The sequence below is a fragment of the Sciurus vulgaris genome (assembly GCF_902686455.1).
Source record: "Sciurus vulgaris genome assembly, chromosome: 10".
NCBI classification, from domain to species: domain Eukaryota; kingdom Metazoa; phylum Chordata; class Mammalia; order Rodentia; family Sciuridae; genus Sciurus; species Sciurus vulgaris.
Window position 1 is genome coordinate 72274377 of NC_136470.1, and position 19111 is coordinate 72293487.

Sequence of the window (19111 nt, forward strand, 5' to 3'; positions counted from 1 at the left end):
GAACAAAAGGGCTCTGGAAGGTAGTGATAACCGGGAGAGGGAAGGAGGCTCTGCTGATGCCCTTTAATGATGTTCATCACTGTTATTGTGGTGCACAGGGACTGAGCTTAATTATCCTAACTAGTTAATCAAGCCTAAAAGATAAACAGGTTTTCAAAATTATTGCAGCTGTGGTTACTTTTGTCTAAAATCCTTGGGGGAGGGTAAAAGGAGGGAGACAGGGAAATAGCTAAAGGATGGGAAGAAGAAACCGGGGAAGAATAGAAAAAGGGAACCCATCTAGAGCTACTCTGAAGAGCCTGAAGTTTATAACCCATAGGAAACCTGATTCTTCCAGAGATGGGTTATGGACAAAATAGTCCTCACAATAGGAGGAAGCTATAATGTTCAGATCAGAACCTGGGCCCAAGGAGCAGAAGATATGGGTACATGGATGTATTATAACCAGGGAGGTAACACAGAGAGGGGGTTAGAAGAAGGATGAAATGGTGCATAAAGAAAGACTCTCTTTGAGAATACCAGCACAGGCTGGGTATGGTAGCACACTCCCTTAACCCCCTTTGGAGGCTAAGGCAGGAGGGTTGTAAGTTAGAGGCCAGCCTCAGCAACTTCAGCAAGACCCTGTCTCAAAACAAAAATAAATAAATAAAAATGACTGGGGATGTAGCTCTGTAGTAAAGCACCCCTGAGTTCAATCTGCACCACCCCTCCAAAAAAAAAAAAAGAAAAGTACATCCTATTATTGTTGAGTTGATTCTGTGGCTGGACCTATTTTTTGAAGGTAGCACTGTAAAGAATCGCCCCCTAGGAATTAGGAAGCTCCTGGATGGACTCACAGGTACTAGGGTGCTCACACTGGAGTGGGACAGATTCTGATTTTTCTCACCCTTTCATCCTGTCCACAGTCAATGCTTGATAGTTGAGATTAAAGTCTACTCAAAAAACCACCTCCAAGGCAACCTCAAGGCTCAGCCGGCTCCTCCCTCACTCACTCATTCTGAGTTCTTGGTTCTTTTGCAGGTCAGCTATGCCTCCTCCAGCAGACTCCTCAGCAATAAGAATCAGTTCAAGTCCTTCCTGCGCACCATCCCCAATGATGAACACCAGGCCACGGCTATGGCAGACATCGTCGAGTATTTCCGCTGGAACTGGGTGGGCACGATTGCAGCCGATGATGACTACGGCCGCCCAGGGATTGAGAAGTTCCGAGAAGAAGCCGAGGAGAGGGACATCTGCATCGACTTCAGCGAGCTCATCTCCCAGTACTCTGATGAAGAAGAGATCCAGCAGGTGGTGGAAGTGATCCAGAATTCCACAGCCAAGGTCATCGTCGTCTTCTCCAGCGGCCCAGACCTAGAGCCCCTCATCAAGGAGATTGTCCGGCGCAACATCACAGGCAGGATCTGGCTGGCCAGCGAGGCCTGGGCCAGCTCCTCCTTGATTGCCATGCCTGAGTACTTCCACGTAGTGGGAGGCACCATTGGATTCGCTCTGAAGGCTGGGCAGATCCCAGGGTTCCGGGAATTCCTGCAGAAAGTTCACCCCAGGAAGTCGGTCCACAATGGTTTTGCCAAGGAGTTTTGGGAAGAAACATTTAACTGCCACCTCCAAGAAGGTGCTAAAGGACCTTTACCAGTGGACACCTTCCTGAGAGGTCACGAGGAAGGTGGCAGCAGGCTAAGCAACAGCTCCACTGCTTTCCGGCCCCTCTGCACAGGGGACGAGAACATCAGCAGTGTGGAGACCCCTTACATGGATTACACACATCTTCGAATATCCTACAACGTGTACTTAGCCGTCTACTCCATTGCGCATGCTCTGCAAGATATATACACCTGCTTACCTGGGAGGGGGCTCTTCACCAATGGTTCCTGTGCAGACATCAAGAAGGTTGAGGCTTGGCAGGTACGTCCTTCATTTACAGAGCAGTTCACTGTATCATTAAGCAGTGAAGAGCCCTCCACACTTGCAAAGTGCAATGCTAGGAGCTTTGTGTAGCTTTCAAGAAAGTCCATTGTTAAAAGTTACTGTAAAGCAGGCAGGAACAGGAGAAGCGGAGCTGGTGAAATCTTGTGGTTGTCTAGCATAACAGTTCCTTCCTTCCCAGCAGCTATATGCCTGAGATCAAGGTCAGAGCTGATGGGACTCTTGCACAGAGCCTCCTCATGCAGGGCATTGCCACAGCAGCTAAGCAGCCCATGCCTTTGCACAGGATCATTCCCAGGCACCAGGCATGCCACAGCCACGAGGTCATCAGAGACCCCCAATCTTAGTCACTGCTCCCCCGTCCTCTGTCACCACTCTCCACATACAACTTTGGCCATCGTATTGCCGCCTGTGTTGGACCACCCTCAAGCCATATAAGCACATCCTTAGGACACAAGACACAGAAAACTCTTTTTAAAAGGATTAGATATTGAATGTTTTAAAAAGAAACACTGAAGTAGCTACATAGAAATATCAGAACTTAAGTGTTGGTCCTATACTTATAACTTAGTCTTGTTTTTGTAGGAAAGACAGCATAATGTTTTTCACTTAGTGGAACTTCTCAAGGCAATAGTCTAGTCCGACATACCCTACACAGCTGCTCATGTCTTGCACATGAATCTTATTCTTTCAATCAGATTGTGCTTTATGCTTCCTTGTGTATTTTCCTCAGTTCAAGACTAACCCATCAGAGAAAGTACGTAATCATGGGGTAGGGTGAGGTTCCCTTAACTTGAATCAAATGACCCAGCCCCAAGCTTCAGCTCCAGCACCCCATTTTTGAGCTGTATAATCTTAGGCAAGACTCTGCTCTGAGCCTGTTCCTCTGTAAAATGGACCTAGTGTCTGGCCTACTGTTCATCCATGGTTCTTCAAAAGGTGAATGAGATGATGTGTGTAAAAGCAATTTGTAAACTTTCTAAGTCTATACAGAGATGTGATTATCATAGTAATATTTTATATATGCCTACCTAATTAAGCAGTCAGGGAAAAAAACATAATTTGAGCAGCTTTGTAAACAGAATCCAGCCATCACAGACCCTTCAGGAAAGATACCAAGAAACTAGGAGTATACAACTCACGTCTATCAATTTAGAGATTCTCATGAGTGATAAGGAGTGACTGTCTGGGCTGATAGAGTGAACCAGGACTGATAGTTCTCAGCTCTTCTTGTGTAGAAAAATCTCACTTGAACATCATTGTTGGCTAAAGTTTTTAACCTCAAAGTTTCCTTCCCTGCTCTGAATCTCTACTCCAGTAGATATAGGAGTTCAAATGAAGGTCAAAGATTAAAATGACTTTCAGAACCATGATCCTAAGGCATGGCGTTTTAAGTAGTCTTGGAAAGACTGCAAGAGCAAGGTAGGGTTGAAGGGAAAAGAGACTTCCAGTGGGAAATGGCTTTTTGATGACTCTTCTCTCAGATAAGGAAGTAAGATTCATATGGGTAAGGCCAGAACTTGGGCCTGTGAGAAAACAAAAAAGAAAAGGAAAAAAGAAAACAAAAAACAACATCAGAGTTTGGCTATAGTCAAGATTAGAACTTTTAGTTATAATAGAAAACCCATACCAAATTGGCTTGAGCACACACACACACACACACACACATGCACGCACGCGCACACACACACACACACACACACAATACCAACAAAAACCCAAAGAGGAAGTGTAGTGTTTCCCGTTGCTGAAAATCTCAAAGACAGGGAGTGCTAAATACTTTCATCTACATCTCCCTGTTCCTTTGTCCCCAGGGTTAGCTGTTTTCAGCCTCTGCTGCAGCTCTGAGCTAAAACCCATTGCCACTAAGGATCTCCTTACTTCCCAGCACCTCCTGTGAATGCCCCAGAAATCATGTTGACTAACCACACCTGGGACATACATCCAGTCCTGATGCTAAGTCCTTTCAAACTAAAGAGACTGAGCAAAAGTAAGGGCGGAGTGGATCCCCAAAAGGAATTAGGACAGTGTTACCAAAAGGAGGAGGAAATGAAGCAAAGCAGACGAAACTTAAATGCTAATTACAGACAACTCACCTGACCCTTGTCCAGATAAACATGTGTCCTGGCTCAGACATGCTCTGGTACAATTCACCCGGAAGAAGGGAGGAACAAAAAAATGGGATCAGAGCTCTAGGGAGGAATAACATCTGGGCATTGGTCCAAGGGTCCTGTGTGCTTGCTGCGCGTCTCCATTGAACCTCAATAACCCAAGCTGTTAGGTGGGCATCCCAGACTGTGAGACCTCAGCCATGTCTCTGTTCATCAGGTGGACCAGCAGCTCACTGTCATCGTTAGATGGAAACCTGTCACCTGCACAATCTAACCTAAATGTCTCAGCCTGTAATCCTGAATCTGCCTTCTCTCAATTCTTCCCTTGTCAGCCAACCTGCCTGGCATCTCCCTTCAAACCATGTATCCGTTTTGGACACGTCTTTGTTTCTTGTGGTTTTTAGCATAGCATTTTTGCTTAGGCCAGGGTCCACACCTGGAGGGCCATCGCTCTCTGTGTCCACCAGCATCATCCACCACCAACTTTTAAATTTTTTCAAAATTCACTTTTTCTGTACGTCTCTTCAAATCAAACTCCCACACACATACTCTCTGGTTATTCTTTATTCCTCATTTTTTTCTGTTTGTATGCTCAGCTTAAACTTCTACAGTGGAGGTTTTCTAGCCTCCTGTCTTTGGCTACATCCAGTTGCTGCTACGAGTGTGTGAAAATCAGGGATCTTGTTTATGCTCATGCATACAGTTCCACTTTGAAATCCCTTAGAGGAAATACCCTAAGAGGCCACAAGATGGGAATATCACCACATAGAAGAGGACATGACCTTCTAGGTGTGTGCATTCCACGTGTATTGGCTCCTCTTTCAGACCTGTGTCTTTCTTCATGTTTAGTTGGTTGTGAGCCTGTCCATTGTTTTGTTTCATTTCTCTTCTCCTTCATTTATTTTTTCACTCATATTATTCCCCAAATAAAATAATTTTGAAGTATACTATTTTGAATTATGATCTCAGGTAAATGTTTATGTTTCTTTTTTGATGGAACTATCGGCTCCTTCTTTTAAAGTTGTAAAAGCAAAAGAACAGTCTCTCTGAGGGGAATATCTAAATTATTTTTTAATTTACATTGCTTTTTTTCTTGGGTCTGTGATGATCAACTTAGAGTCTCGATCACTGCTTTCAAGTTTAAAATGATTTTCCTCTCTATCTTCCCTGTTATGTGAATTAAAGGCAAAATATTAGGCAGAAAATAAAGTGTTTAAATACAAAACTTGCAACTTAACATGCCAAAAGAAATATTAAAGATGCTGACAGAGATGACTTAGGGATAGTACTTAGTAAACAAACAATTGTTTTCCAATGGATAAGGCATAAACTTTGACTATAATATATTTTACACTCTCGTGATTTTATTTACACATCTGCTGTGAGGATGAAACACTACAATACCTCAGGTTAGGATGTGCGATAAGGAAAAAATGTAAAATATCATGCAAAGCCAGATGCAGCCACGCAGATTGCAGGGTGTTTCCTTTTCTGGACAAGATGTCTGAATTTCTACCTTTTTACTTCTGCCTGTGCTTTGTCACCCTGAAGCTAGACTTGCTATATCTCCTTGGTCACTGCTCAGTGGCAGATATCATAGAGGTGACATTATCCCAATCCCTGCTGAACATAAGCTCCACCAAAACAGTCATATTTGGATTTTCTTAATACTTTTCCATTACCTCCTTTTAAAAAGATAGCTTTATTGAAATATAATTTAGATACCATATATTTACTCATTTAAATTGTTAGATTCTGTGTTTTTTTTATATATTCATAGAGTTCTGTAACCATGACTACAGCCCATTTTAGAATCACATCATAAAGAAACCTCATACCTTTATCATTCCCTAGTGCCTCCCCCTCATACTCCCATCTCTATATCATCACTAATATACCTTCTGGACATTTCTGGACATTTCACATAAATGGTATAATGTGTGGTCTTTTGTGACTCCTAAAGCCTAACACTGTATTTTGAAGGCTCATCAATGTTGTAGCATGAATCTGTACTTTGGATGCATGACAAATGTAGTATTCCATTTAATGTCTTTTTATCTATGCATTCATCCAATTGGTGGACATTTGTATTTTTCCACTTTGGATTATTATAAATAATGTTGCCATGAACATTTGTGTACAAGTTTTTGTGTGGACATATATTTTCATTTCCGTTCAGTACATTCACAAGAGTGGAATCGAGTTGAATAGTGACTCTGTAATCCAGTTTTTGAGAAACTGCAAGGCATTGTTCCAAAGTGGCTATACTATTTAAATTCCCACCAGCATTAAGTAGAAGATTCCTGTTTCTAGACGTCCTCATCATATCTCATTATTCTCTGACCCCATGCCATTTTGATGTGAAATCTAGACTTTTTGCCTTGGCTTCTCTTTATTTCTCTACTGTATTTCCTCTTGTTCTCCACCACTTACACAGTTTTGGAGAAATTGATCTCTAGTGCCCCCATAACAAGTCATGTTTACTCCTGATATGATACCTTTGCCCATGCTGTTCCCCTGTCTTTAACACCTTCTTCCCTCTACCTTTGCCAGTGAAAATCCCTACCATGCTTCAAGCCCAGGTTGACCATTTCAGGTCTGTTTAATCTCAATTGTCCCTGACTTTCTCTGTACTTAGCCCTTAACTATGTTTTATATTGCTGTTTCATTGAATATTTATGTCTTATATTTTGTCACCTTAATCCATATATAAACTTCCTAAGGGCTGGATGATGGTGTCTTCTATTTCTGCAAAACAGTTCAGAACACAAAGTGAATATTGTATAAATATTTGCTGGTTAATTAATTCCAACAGTGTACTGTTCCAGAAAAAGCTGATCCTCATATAGAAGCACTGGTTTAAATATGTCATGGAACTGAAGAAATAGGCAGATCAAAGATGGCACAAAGTACATTTATTGGGGAGTTACTGACAGAAGCATGGTCCTAGATGGCAGTGAGACCAGTGTGTACCAATAATTTAGATCCAAAGGAGGGGATTTATATGACGGTCAGGACAAAAGTGACTTCATATGAGCTGGAATGTACCTGGTTTATCTCAGGCTAATGTCAAAGACATCAAGCACATTCCTGGCATTGACAGTGCTAGCGTCCAGGTTTTAAAGCTCTACATATCACTCTAATGGTCTGTCTGCTTATAGTAGGCTGGTTAACTACGTGGAGAAAACAGATCAGGGTTTCTCAGGAACAATCATGGCAGTTATGACTCGAGAGGGCTGCGTCAGGTCAAGCTGAATCCCTATGGAATACAAGTCCAGTCTTATGTACAATGGGTTTCTTCATGCAAACTTGGAATCTTTAAGAAAATGATTTTACTTGGTTTCTTCTTTCAAGTTCTTCTTTCAAATCTCCATTCTATGACAACGGAAATGCAAAAGGCTTATAACCAGAGGTTTTTGATCACCTGTCTGTTCAATGACCAGTGTAATAGATGGCCATCGAATTATGAAATAATGTTGTTCCAGCTCCCCTCCCCCCATCTATGCCAATATCTGGAGAGTTCCATCACAGAGACCAGTAGACAGTAAAAAGGAGAGAGGCAACATGTTGCCTGGCATGTTAAGAATCAAGAAACCTGAACAGGAAGAAAGAAATTTATGCTAAATACTTGAGCTTCACTATTATATATTGTATTCAAGGGGGTTCTCCAGAGACACAGAACAATAGGATATGCGTATAAATATGTGAGAGGTGATTTTTTAGGAATCATCTCATGTAATTACCGCAGCTGAGGAGTCCTAAGACAGGAAGTTGGTAGGCTGAGATGCTGGTTGTGTGGTTCAGTTCGATACTGAAGGCCTCAGAACCGGGGAAGCTGACAGTGTTACTCTCAGCTTGAAGCAGAAAGCCTGAGAATGTGGAAAAGATACTGCTGGTGTGTAAGTCCAGGGATCCAGAGACCAGAGAGCCTGGGCTTCTCATGCCTAAGGCAGGAGGTGAGTGTATGCCCTCTCTTGTGGAGAAAGACCAACTCACTTTCTGTATTTGTTCCCCCACTACCCCAGCAGACTGTGTGGTGCCCACTCACGTGAGGGTGGATTCTTCCTGCTTGTTCACTCAGACTCACATGCAAACCTCCCCTGGAAACACATTCACACACCTTAAGAACACTTTACCAGGTTTATAGGTATTCTTTCATCCAATGTAGTTAAAAACCTAAAATAAGCCATCACATATATGTATGTTAAAGTATTCTTCAAATAAAAGTGATGCTTTTTAAAATGTTTATTTAATGGGAAAATATTACTGACCTCTGACAAATCTTTGTCATGGACACTGAGCAATTTCTATTGATGGTAGAAAGACCCATGTTTAAATCCCAGCTCCAGCCCTTACTAGCTGCATGACTTCTGCAAATTTCTTGAGCTTTCTATGCCTCAGCTTCCTCATCTATGAGGATGATGCCTATCCAATTGTGAGGACTGAGTGCGAGAGCGTATGTACAGCTGGCACATGGGAAGTGTATGTAAGAGGCAGCTCCCTGCCTCTCCACTCTTATCTCCCTTCACACACATCAGAGCAAAGACAGAGAGCGTGGCATGGAATGGACAGTGGAAATGTACGATTAGCATGGAGACATTGTAGGTATGACATCCAAGTATGGAGGGTTTGGGGACTACCAGGAGAAGATTAAAGCATATTTCATCTGAGCAGTGGAAGATTCCCATCAGGAAATGGGAGGAGCATTACTATGGCTTGGAGAAGAATGGATGGCCCTGTCAGAAAGGACCCAGAGTAGGTAGAAGAAGTGAGGCTCTGAGGGCTGCAGGAGGGGACAGCATCAAAGAGCAGAAAAGCCACATGTTCCTCCTAAGGGAGGCGGGGAAGGACGTAGCCAGACATGGACGTGTAGGGGACGAGAAAGGGATGCACACCACGAGTTCAGGAGGAGGTCAGCCCAATCAAAGTGCAAGAAGGAAAAGGAAGGGAGGTAGAGGGCTAAGAAAGGGGCATGTGTGGGACACATCCTCGCTGAGACTGCTTTAGGATCAATATAAAGGAGGGCAGAAGCAAGTTTGATGACCAGAGGGAGAATATGGGTAATAGGACCTTCACAGGCTTCATCCTCCATCTTTTCTGAGAATGGCTCTGTAGCTCTGGATGCAGAACCAGGGGACAGGAGTGAGAAGGTCCCCTCCCCCATGGACTTGGGACAAAAGTCAGGGCAGCCAGGGGAGCAGCGAGGACACTCAAGTAACCACAAACAGCAGTTGGGTGAGGTGGTCAGGGGTGGGCCTGCAAGCACACAGGCTCCTCGCAGAGACTGCTTCCAAACATGTCTTTGAGCTGCTGATGTGCAGATTCAGGTGACCGTGAATAACAGGTGCTGGGCTGGATCTCATTACACAGCTGAGGAAATGAGCTCAGAGTGGGAGAATGGTAGACTCCTGAGGTGCAGCAAAATTAAGTGGCCCTCCATCATGGCCTGGACCTTGTCTTCCTCTCGCTTGGTACCACAGTGACACAGGTCAGGTTTTGCATGAAAGATAAGCTTCTTAGTGCCCACTGCCTCCACCTGACCTATATCACAGGCACAGCAGAAGCAAGGCCAGGAGCCCAGTAATGCTACTCTACAGTATAGCAATTAAGAGCACAGGCTTGTGATCCTGGACAACTATTTAAATTTTCTGTGCCTCAGTTTCCCCATCAATAAAGTGAGGGGTAATCACACTATTTGTTGTGAAAAGTAAGATTACATAACAAATATAATGTACTTAGGATCATGCCTCAAAGGTAGCAAAATGTCTGGTATTTTAAATGATTAGTATGTGTTAATAATCATTACAATTACTTTCTTTTGCAAGGGCTTTGTGACCCATTGGAAAAAAGTATATAAATTCAGGTATTTCCTATGACTGTCAATAGTGATGGCCAGGGCTCCCCCCACAGCCCCATTTCTTTCTTTCTACCACCCACTCTGTGACTTTGAGCAGCAAGACTCTTCCACAGAAACCAGACCATAGCAAAAGAAGGTGCACATAGTTAGAGCCCTTAAGCCTCCCTCCTCTCCTTCACCAGCGCTCATCTCACACAGTGCCAGGAAGGGCCTCCAACTACAAACTCTGCCCCTCCTGGGGCACCTCAAGGTGATGGTGCACCTGCAGAAGCTTGGACTTGGCTGATGGCCAGGTGAATATGTCCTGTTCTCTTTCCCATCTTCAAGAAAATGCTTCCTGCCAGGCACAGTGGTGCATGCCTATAATTCCAGGGGCTCCAGAGGCTGAGGCAGGAGGATCACAAGTTCAAAGCCAGCCGCAGCAACTTAGTGAGGTCCTAAGCAACTAAGCAAGACCCTGTATCAAAATTTAAAAGTAAAATAAAATAAAAGGCTGGGGTTGTGACTCAGTGGTTATTGCCTCTGGGTTCAATTGAAGGAAGGAAGGAAGGAAGGAAGGAAGGAAGGAAGGAAGGAAGGAAGGAAGGAAGGAAGGAAGGAGGGGGGGAGGGAGGGAGTGAGGGAGGGAGGGAGGGAGAGTTTCCTGCCCCATTTGCAGTTTGAGTAGTAGGTAAAGCCCATGGCTTGCCAGGGCTGCCACTGGCACATGCAAGTACTTCAGTAAACGTTAGGAAAAAGTACCTCTTCCTCAAGTCATGTCCTTCCACTTTGTTGTAATGACAGTTTACTGTCCTTCTGCAGTGCACAACCTACATAACCAGATGTGGCAGCCCTGGGGCTCGTATTCATTCAGCTCTGTTCTTCTTTAGGTCCTTAAGCACCTACGGCATCTAAACTTTACCAACAACATGGGGGAGCAGGTGACTTTCGACGAGTGCGGTGACCTGGTGGGGAACTATTCCATCATCAACTGGCACCTGTCCCCAGAGGATGGCTCCATCGTGTTTAAGGAAGTCGGGTATTACAATGTCTATGCCAAGAAGGGAGAAAGACTCTTCATCAACGAGGAGAAGATTCTATGGAGTGGCTTCTCCAGAGAGGTGCGTGCCTGTCAGAACACCAGGGGTCACCACTGTGGGCAGGAAACTGTCCTCAGGCTTCACTCAATCCCAGACTTGAGCCCTTCCTTTAACTCACTAACTGCGCATGCCCAGGGCTCTGTGAACTCCACGACAGTCTAGTATGCAAAGGAGAAGCCTCTGAACCTGAGCCCTGTGCCTTCTTATTATATGGAAAGTTTCACTTGGTATATATATGACTCCCTACTAGTAATAAAGTCTCCCTACCTGAAACTTTCCCCAACCAGAGCAAAACATTTAAGTGAACATAAACATCTTTCAAGTCAGAGGCTCTTGGCTGGGACAGAGGGGGACATCCTGCCTACCTTGGGTAAGGGAGAGAAGTCAGAGAGTGGAAGGGGCTGCTTTTAGGTTGTCACAATGATTAGGGAGTACTAATGGCCTTCAGCACTGAGGGTCCAGGGATGCTATCCAGCATGAATGGGACAATCTTGCGTATAGCAAGAATGTATCCCCTACCCTAACCCCCAGTATCAGCCATGAAGACAAGTCAAGTCCAGCACAGAGTTGGATGCTTCAGGATGAGGCATGACAATTCACACAGAGGTGGTTTTCTGTCCTCCAAATAGCCTAGAAGTGAGTCAAAACCCAAAAGGGCCCTGTATTCTCCTACCATAAGAGACCTGTAACAAAGAGGAGGATGCATGTGACTATAGTCAGGCCCCGCTGCCCTGTAGTCACTGCAACCAGAAGCCCAATCAATAACCAGAAGCCCATCATTCAGTGAAGATGCACTGTGGAACAGACCTGTGATGTACTGAGGCGGTGGGCTCTTGTGGGCTGGCTGTAGCCTAGAATACAGCAGGATGCTGAGGACCTGGGCAGGCATCCTCCCTGACTCTCAGGATGCCTGACTGAGAGCCACTGTGTTTTTCTTTGCATTTGGCTTTTTGCTACCATCCTTGGATCCCTTCTTATAATATGACCAAAGACTCAACTTCATCTTGTTGCCAGTCGCTTCTTAGATTGATGGGTGTCTGATGAGATGCTGCAATTTCACTGTTCCCCAGGATGTAGGACGGGTTGGGACAATCTCCTACAGACAGTCAATTCCGCCCACAGTGGACAGGTCTATCTCAATTACAAATGTGTCTTGACCTTTTCCAGATGGGGATTTGGGATTCCAGAGGTTATACTCCTCTGCCCACTAATTATACCCTTTTCTAAATTATCAAACATTTCAACTGACTGGAGTCTAAACTGATTGGCTATACCATTCATTACCTGTTCACCCTTTGGATTATTCAGGTTATCTTTCACCCCCATGTAATTTATTATCTCTAATTGGTGCCTGTCTCATCTCCCTTCCTGCATGGGAGCCATTTCCTGTACACTTCTCTATAAACTTAATGTCCCTGACCAGGCTATGTGTGTCATGGCCTTAACCATTAGTGAGTGAGTAACACACGGAAGCCTCGTACATTCAGTCATTTCTGTTCCTGAATAGTTGCTAGAATTATAAATTAACTCTAATTTTCATAGAAACAATACCTCAAACTAACACATAGCATGCACTCAACAAATCTTAGAGTCCAATCTACACTTTTCTGAAAATTTTTGTGGAAATGACCAAAAAATGCTATGTATATTTAACTATAAATTATATGTTAATAACTCCCTTATACATCTCACAAATTTGTTGTTGAGAGCAAATGAAATCAAGAGATCAAAGATGTAGAAGTATAGTTTAAACTGAATTATACTATGTGAATACAAAGTCATATTTCTATAGCATTATCATTTCTTCCTTTTTTTTTTTTTTTTTTTTGGTTAGGTTTTGTATGTTTGTGGTGCTAGCGGTCAAACCCAGGGCCTCAGGCGTACTAATCATGCATTCTACCACTGAACTACTCCAGCCCTCTAGCATTATATCTTAAAAAATGTTCTCAATTTATTTACAAATGTAGAGCTAGGTGGGTCTTTAAAGACCCTTATCTGCACTCCTTCAATTCAAACTTGATGTCACTGAGGTTCAATTATGCAAAGGTGACTTCCCAGGCCCAATGGATAATATAAGGACTAAAACTAGACCCCAAAGACCTGGATGCTCCATCCTCTACACTCTTCTCCCAATAATTCTGTCCTTGTTTTGCTGCAACAAATAAGAATTAAAATAGACATCTTCGTTCAGGGCTTGGAGTTCAGATGAGCCTCCTTGGCCAGAATTGGACGGGTGTCTTTCATAAGGCTTTGAGGAGGCCTCGAAACACTTGGTGGCTTTTTGCACAGCGGATCTTTCTAGTGGCCACCTCAGCCTACTCTTTTGGTAATAAGATTTCTCTTTGGCTAACAGATGTTGTAGGCTGAAGTAAGAGGTCTCATAGGTGACATTCTTCTAATCCTTAACTAGTATAAAGTAGGATTTGTTATGGTGAAAAATGTAGACTTTGACAACTGACCTGTGTACGAATTCAACTCGCCAATGGGGTCACAATGTGACCTTCAGGCTGTTCACTGACCACGTGAAGAAGAGGAAAGAGGCAGGCTAAAAAGGCCGCACTTCCCTCTTTCTTTAATAATAGAACTCTATCTCTGGGGGACACATCAGTGCCCAAAATAAAGATGGTATTTCCCAGCCTCCGTTTTTCTAAGTGTGGTTGTGATTACATCCTGAGGAATGGGATCTAAGTGGCAGCGTTGTGCCTTGGCTTCTGGGAACCTTCTTTAAGAAACTGCTTGCAAGTGTCCTTTGCTCTCTTCTGTATCCTTTCCTCTTTCTTACCTCCTAGAAACAGGACGCCACCATCAACAACCATGAGGCAAAGACCTAATGTATCAGAAAAACAAGGTAGAAAGAGTCTGGGTCTCCAGCACCATGAGTGCCCTGTTACTCTGGACCACCTCCCTAGATGTTTATGTAAGAGAGAAATGCACTTCGACTTATTGGAGCCATTTTGTTATTTGGAGATTTTGGCTTCACGGCCTAACAGAAATCAAAAAGGAAAATGACTAAACTCATTTCCTGAGGCTAATATGATCTCAAGGTCACAAACAGACAAGAACAGTACAAGCAAAGACAATGATAGACCAATCTTGTTGAATAAGATGGAATCTTATTAATCATAAATGCTCAAATCCTAAATAAAATCTCAGCAAACTTAGAGCAGCAATGCATAAAATATATAATACATAATGATTCAGTAGAGTGGGTAGTGAATTTACAGGAATATAATGTTAACTAAATTCTACGAACTTCATAAATGTAGTTTATTACCTTAACAAAATAAAGGATTGCCTACACTTTGTGGGCACCAAAAATCCTGAATGTTTTTAATTCCAGTAACCTGAATGCAGGCTCTTTTTCAGCAGTCTGTGCTGTGGGCTGATTGAGCCAACTTTGCTCACAGACTTAGAGCAGCAGAAAAATCTGAGAATTTATACTTTCCTACAATGAGCCTAAACCAGTCAGTAGAGTGGAAGTGTGAAGCACTAGCCCCCTCTCAGGTCAGGACCATCTGAGGCAGAGCTCACTGTCCAGGGTCCCCTCTTGGAGCAGAGGCTGCCTTCTGAGGGACTTGACTCACCCTCCTCCTCTTCTGCATCCTACATCCCCCATTCTTGCCCGTTTCCCCTGGAAGGACTTTTTTTTAATAAATGCCTTATACACAAATCCTCAACTCACGTCTGCTTCCGAAGACCATCTAAAATAATCAATGTGTGAGATGCACCCACAATTTCTTTTCCTAACTGTCCTTATCTGGTTGTATTCAGGATTATTATATTTGCTTTACAAGAATGAATTAGAAAATGTTCTTTTATTTTTCTATTCTCTGATAGTTTGTATAAGATTAGATTGATCTCTTTCTTACACGTTTGATTTTGTTTGCCTGTCATGGACACAGGATGGTGATGTACTCTTGAGAATTAACATACAGCAGAGGCAGGATCAAAGGGCAGAGGGAAGCACAGAGTTAGATGTAGGTTATTGTCCCAGTTCTGGCTTTTGCTTTGGACAGTAGACATTTAAAATGCCTATCTAAAAGTAAGTCAAACATGAGTCATGATGGAAGAAAGCAAGGATTATGATTAACTAATCAAATACTGTGTACCTAAAGTCCATTAAGAAAATATGATAAAACAAAATCCATGATCATTATCTGAAGTTAATGGAGCCCTACAGCTTTCTGTTGGTTAGTTAGTTCCCTGATATAGCTCTCTGATCCACTTTACTTTTTTTTTTTTTTCTTTTTTTTTTTTTATTTTATTGTAAACAAATGGGATACATGTTGCCTCTCTGTTTGTACATGGCGCAAAGGCATACCATTTGTGTAATCATAAATCCACATACAGTAATGTTGTTTGATTCATTCTGTTATTTTTTTCCCCTTCCCCCCACCCCTCCCACCCCTCTTTACCCTCTATACAGTACTTTCTTCCTCCATACTTGCCCCCCTCCCTAACCCTAACTCCAACCCTAACACTAACCCTTCCCTCCCCCCAATTATGTGTCATCCTCCACTTATTAGCGATATCATTCGTCCATTGTCTTTTTGAGATTGGCTTATCTCACTTAGCATGATATTCTCCAATTTCATCCATTTGCCTGCAAATGCCATAATTTTGTCATTCTTTATGGCTGAGTAATATTCCATTGTGTATATATACCACAGTTTCTTTATCCACTCGTCAATTGAAGGGCATCTAGGTTGGTTCCACAGTCTGGCTATTGTGAATTGAGCAGCTATGAACATTGATGTGGCTGTATCTCTGTAGTATGCTGATTTTAGATCCTTTGGGTATAGGCCAAGGAGTGGGATAGCTGGGTCAAATGGAGGGTCCATTCCAAGTTTTCTAAGGAATCTCCACACTGCTTTCCAGAGTGGCTGCACTAATTTGCAGCCCCACCAGCAATGTATGAGTGTACCTTTCTCCCCACATCCTCGCCAACACCTGTTGCTTGTATTTTTGATAATCGCCATTCTAATTGGGGTGAGATGGAATCTTAGGGTGGTTTTGATTTGCATTTCTCTTATTACTAGAGATGTTGAACATTTTTTCATATGTTTATTGATTGCTTGTACATCTTCTTCTGTGAAGTGTCTGTTCATTTCCTTAGCCCATTTGTCGATTGAATTATTTGTATTCTTGGTGTAGAGTTTTTTGAGTTCTTTATAGATTCTGGAGATTAGTGCTCTATCTGAAGTATGATTGGCAAAGATATTCTCCCACTCTGTAGGCTCTTTCTTCACATTACTGATAGTTTCCTTTGCTGAGAGAAAGCTTTTTAGTTTGAATCTATCCCAGTTATTGATTCTTGCTTTTATTTCTTGTGCTATGGGAGTCCTGTTGAGGAAGTCTGGTCCTAGGCCGACATGTTGAAGATCGGGACCTACTTTTTCTTCTATAATCTGCAGAGTCTCTGGTCTGATTCCAAGGTCCTTAATCCATTTTGAGTTGAGTTTTGTGCAGGGTGAGAGATATGGATTTAGTTTCATTCTGTTGCATATGGATTTCCAATTCTCCCAGCACCATTTGTTGAAGAGGCTATCTTTTCTCCATTGCATATTTTTGGCGCCTTTGTCTAGTATTAGAAAGTTGTATTTATTTGGGTTTGTGTCCGTGTCCTCTATTCTGTACCATTGATCTACCTGTCTATTTTGGTACCAGTACCATGCCGTCTTTGTTACTATTGCTTTGTAATAAAGTTGAAGTTCGGGTATTGCGATACCCCCTGCTTCATTTTTCCTGCGAAGGATTGCTTTAGCTATTCTGGGTTTCTTATTCTTCCAGATGAATTTCATGATTACTTGCTCTATTTCTGTAAGGTACGTCATTGGGATTTTAATTGGGATTGCATTGAATCTGTATAGCACTTTTGGTAGTATGGCCATTTTGACAATATTAATTCGGCCTATCCAAGAACATGGGAGATCTTTCCATCTTCTAAGGTTTTCTTCGATTTCTTTCTTTAGTGTTCTGTAGTTCTCATTGTAGAGGTCTTTTACCTCTTTTGTGAGATTGATTCCCAAGTATTTTATTTTTTTCGACGCTATGGTGAATGGGGTAGTTTTCATAATTTCTCTTTCTGAGGATTCCTCACTTATGTATAAAAATGCATTGGATTTATGAGCATTGATCTTGTAACCTGCCACTTTACTGAATTCACTTATGAGTTCTAACAGTTTTCTGGTGGAATTTCCTGGTTCCTCTAAGTATATAATCATATCATCAGCAAATAGGGATAGTTTGAGTTCTTCTTTTCCTATTCGTATTCCTTTAATTTCCTTGGTCTGTCTAATTGCTCTGGCTAGAGTCTCAAGAACGATATTGAATAGGAGTGGTGAAAGAGGGCATCCCTGTCTTGTTCCAGTTTTTAGGGGGAATGCTTTCAGTTTTTCACCGTTTAGAATGATATTAGCCATGGGCTTAGCATAAATGGCCTTTACAATATTAAGGAATGTTCCCACTATCCCTATTTTTTCTAGTGTTTTGAGCATGAAGGGGTGTTGTATTTTATCAAATGCTTTTTCTGCATCTATTGAAATAATCATGTGGTTCTTGACTTTAAGTCTATTGATATGGTGAATTACATTTATTGATTTCCGGATGTTGAACCAACCTTGCATCCCTGGGATAAAACCCACTTGATTGTGGTGCACTATCTTTTTAATATATTTTTGTATGCGATTTGCTAAAATTTTATTGAGAATTTTTGCATCAATGTTCATTAATGATATCGGTCTGAAATTTTCTTTCCTCGATTTATCTCTGTCTGGCTTGGGTATCAGGGTAATATTGGTTTCATAGAATGAGTTTGGGAGGGTACCCTCCTCTTCTATTTCATGGAATACTTTGAGAAGTATTGGAATGAGCTCTTCTTTAAAGATTTTGTAGAACTCGGCTGAGAACCCATCTGGTCCTGGACTTTTCTTTGTTGGTAGGCTTTTGATGACCTCTTCTACTTCATTACTTGAAATTGATCTATTTAAATTTTGTATGTCCTCCTCGTTCAATTTAGGCAATTCATATGTCTCTAGAAACCTGTTGATGTCTTCGAAATTTTCTATTTGGTTAGAATATAGATTTTCAAAATAGCTTCTAATTATGTTTTGTATTTCAATCGTGTCTGTTGTGATATTTCCTTGTTCATTCCGAATTTTGGTGATTTGGGTTTTCTCTCGTCTTCTCTTTGTTAGAGTGGCTAAGGGTTTATCAATTTTGTTTATTTTTTCAAAGAACCAACTATTTATTTTGTCAATTTTTTGTATAGTTTCTTTTGTTTCAATTTCGTTGATTTCAGCTCTGAGTTTAACTATTTCCTGTCTTCTACTACTTTTGGTGCTGGTCTGTTCTTCTTTTTCTAGGGCTTTGAGCTGAAGTGTTAGGTTGTTTATTTGTTGATTTTTACTTCTTTTATTGAATGCGCTCCATGAAAAAAATTTTCCTCTAAGTACTGCTTTCATAGTGTCCCAAAGATTTTGATATGATGTTTCTTTGTTCTCATTTACCTCTAGGAATTTTTTAATTTCCTTCCTAATATCTTCTGTTATCCATTCATCATGTAATAGCATATTGTTTAATCTCCAGGTGTTGGAGTAGCTTCTGTGTTTTACTCTTTCATTTATTTCTAACTTCAAACCATTATGATCTGATAGAATACAAGGTAGTGTCTCTATCTTCTTGTATTTGCTTACATTAGCTTTGTGGCATAATATATGGTCTATTTTAGAGACGGATCCATGTGCTGCTGAGAAGAAAGTGTATTCGCTCTTGGTTGGATGGTATATTCTATAAATGTCCGTTAAGTCTAAATTATTGATTGTGTTATTGAGATCTATGGTTTCTTTGTTCAATTTTTGTTTGGAAGATCTGTCCAGTGGTGAGAGAGGCGTGTTAAAATCACCTAGTATTATTGTGTAATGGTCTATTTGGTTTCTGAAATTGAGAAGGATTTGTTTGACATACATGGATGAGCCACTGTTTGGGGCATAGATGTTTATGATTGTTATGTCTTGCTGATTTATGGTTCCCTTAAGCAGTATGTAATGTCCTTCTTTATCCCTTTTGACTAGTTTTGACTTGAAGTCCACCTTATCTGAAATGAGGATGGATACCCCAGCTTTTTTGCTGAGTCCATG

General features: G+C 41.8%; 1 protein-coding gene across 3 annotated transcripts in view; it reads left to right on the plus strand.

The window, feature by feature from the left end:
* The window catches only part of CASR (calcium sensing receptor), a 92973-nt gene that overhangs the window by 63649 nt on the left and 10213 nt on the right, over window positions 1–19111 (plus strand). For all 3 annotated transcript variants that reach the window (XM_079155294.1, XM_079155293.1, XM_079155292.1), the window contains exons 4-5: window positions 1021–1905; window positions 10764–10994. In XM_079155294.1, the coding sequence (XP_079011420.1) occupies window positions 1021–1905; window positions 10764–10994 (1116 nt within the window). The remainder of the gene's footprint in view (window positions 1–1020; window positions 1906–10763; window positions 10995–19111) is intronic.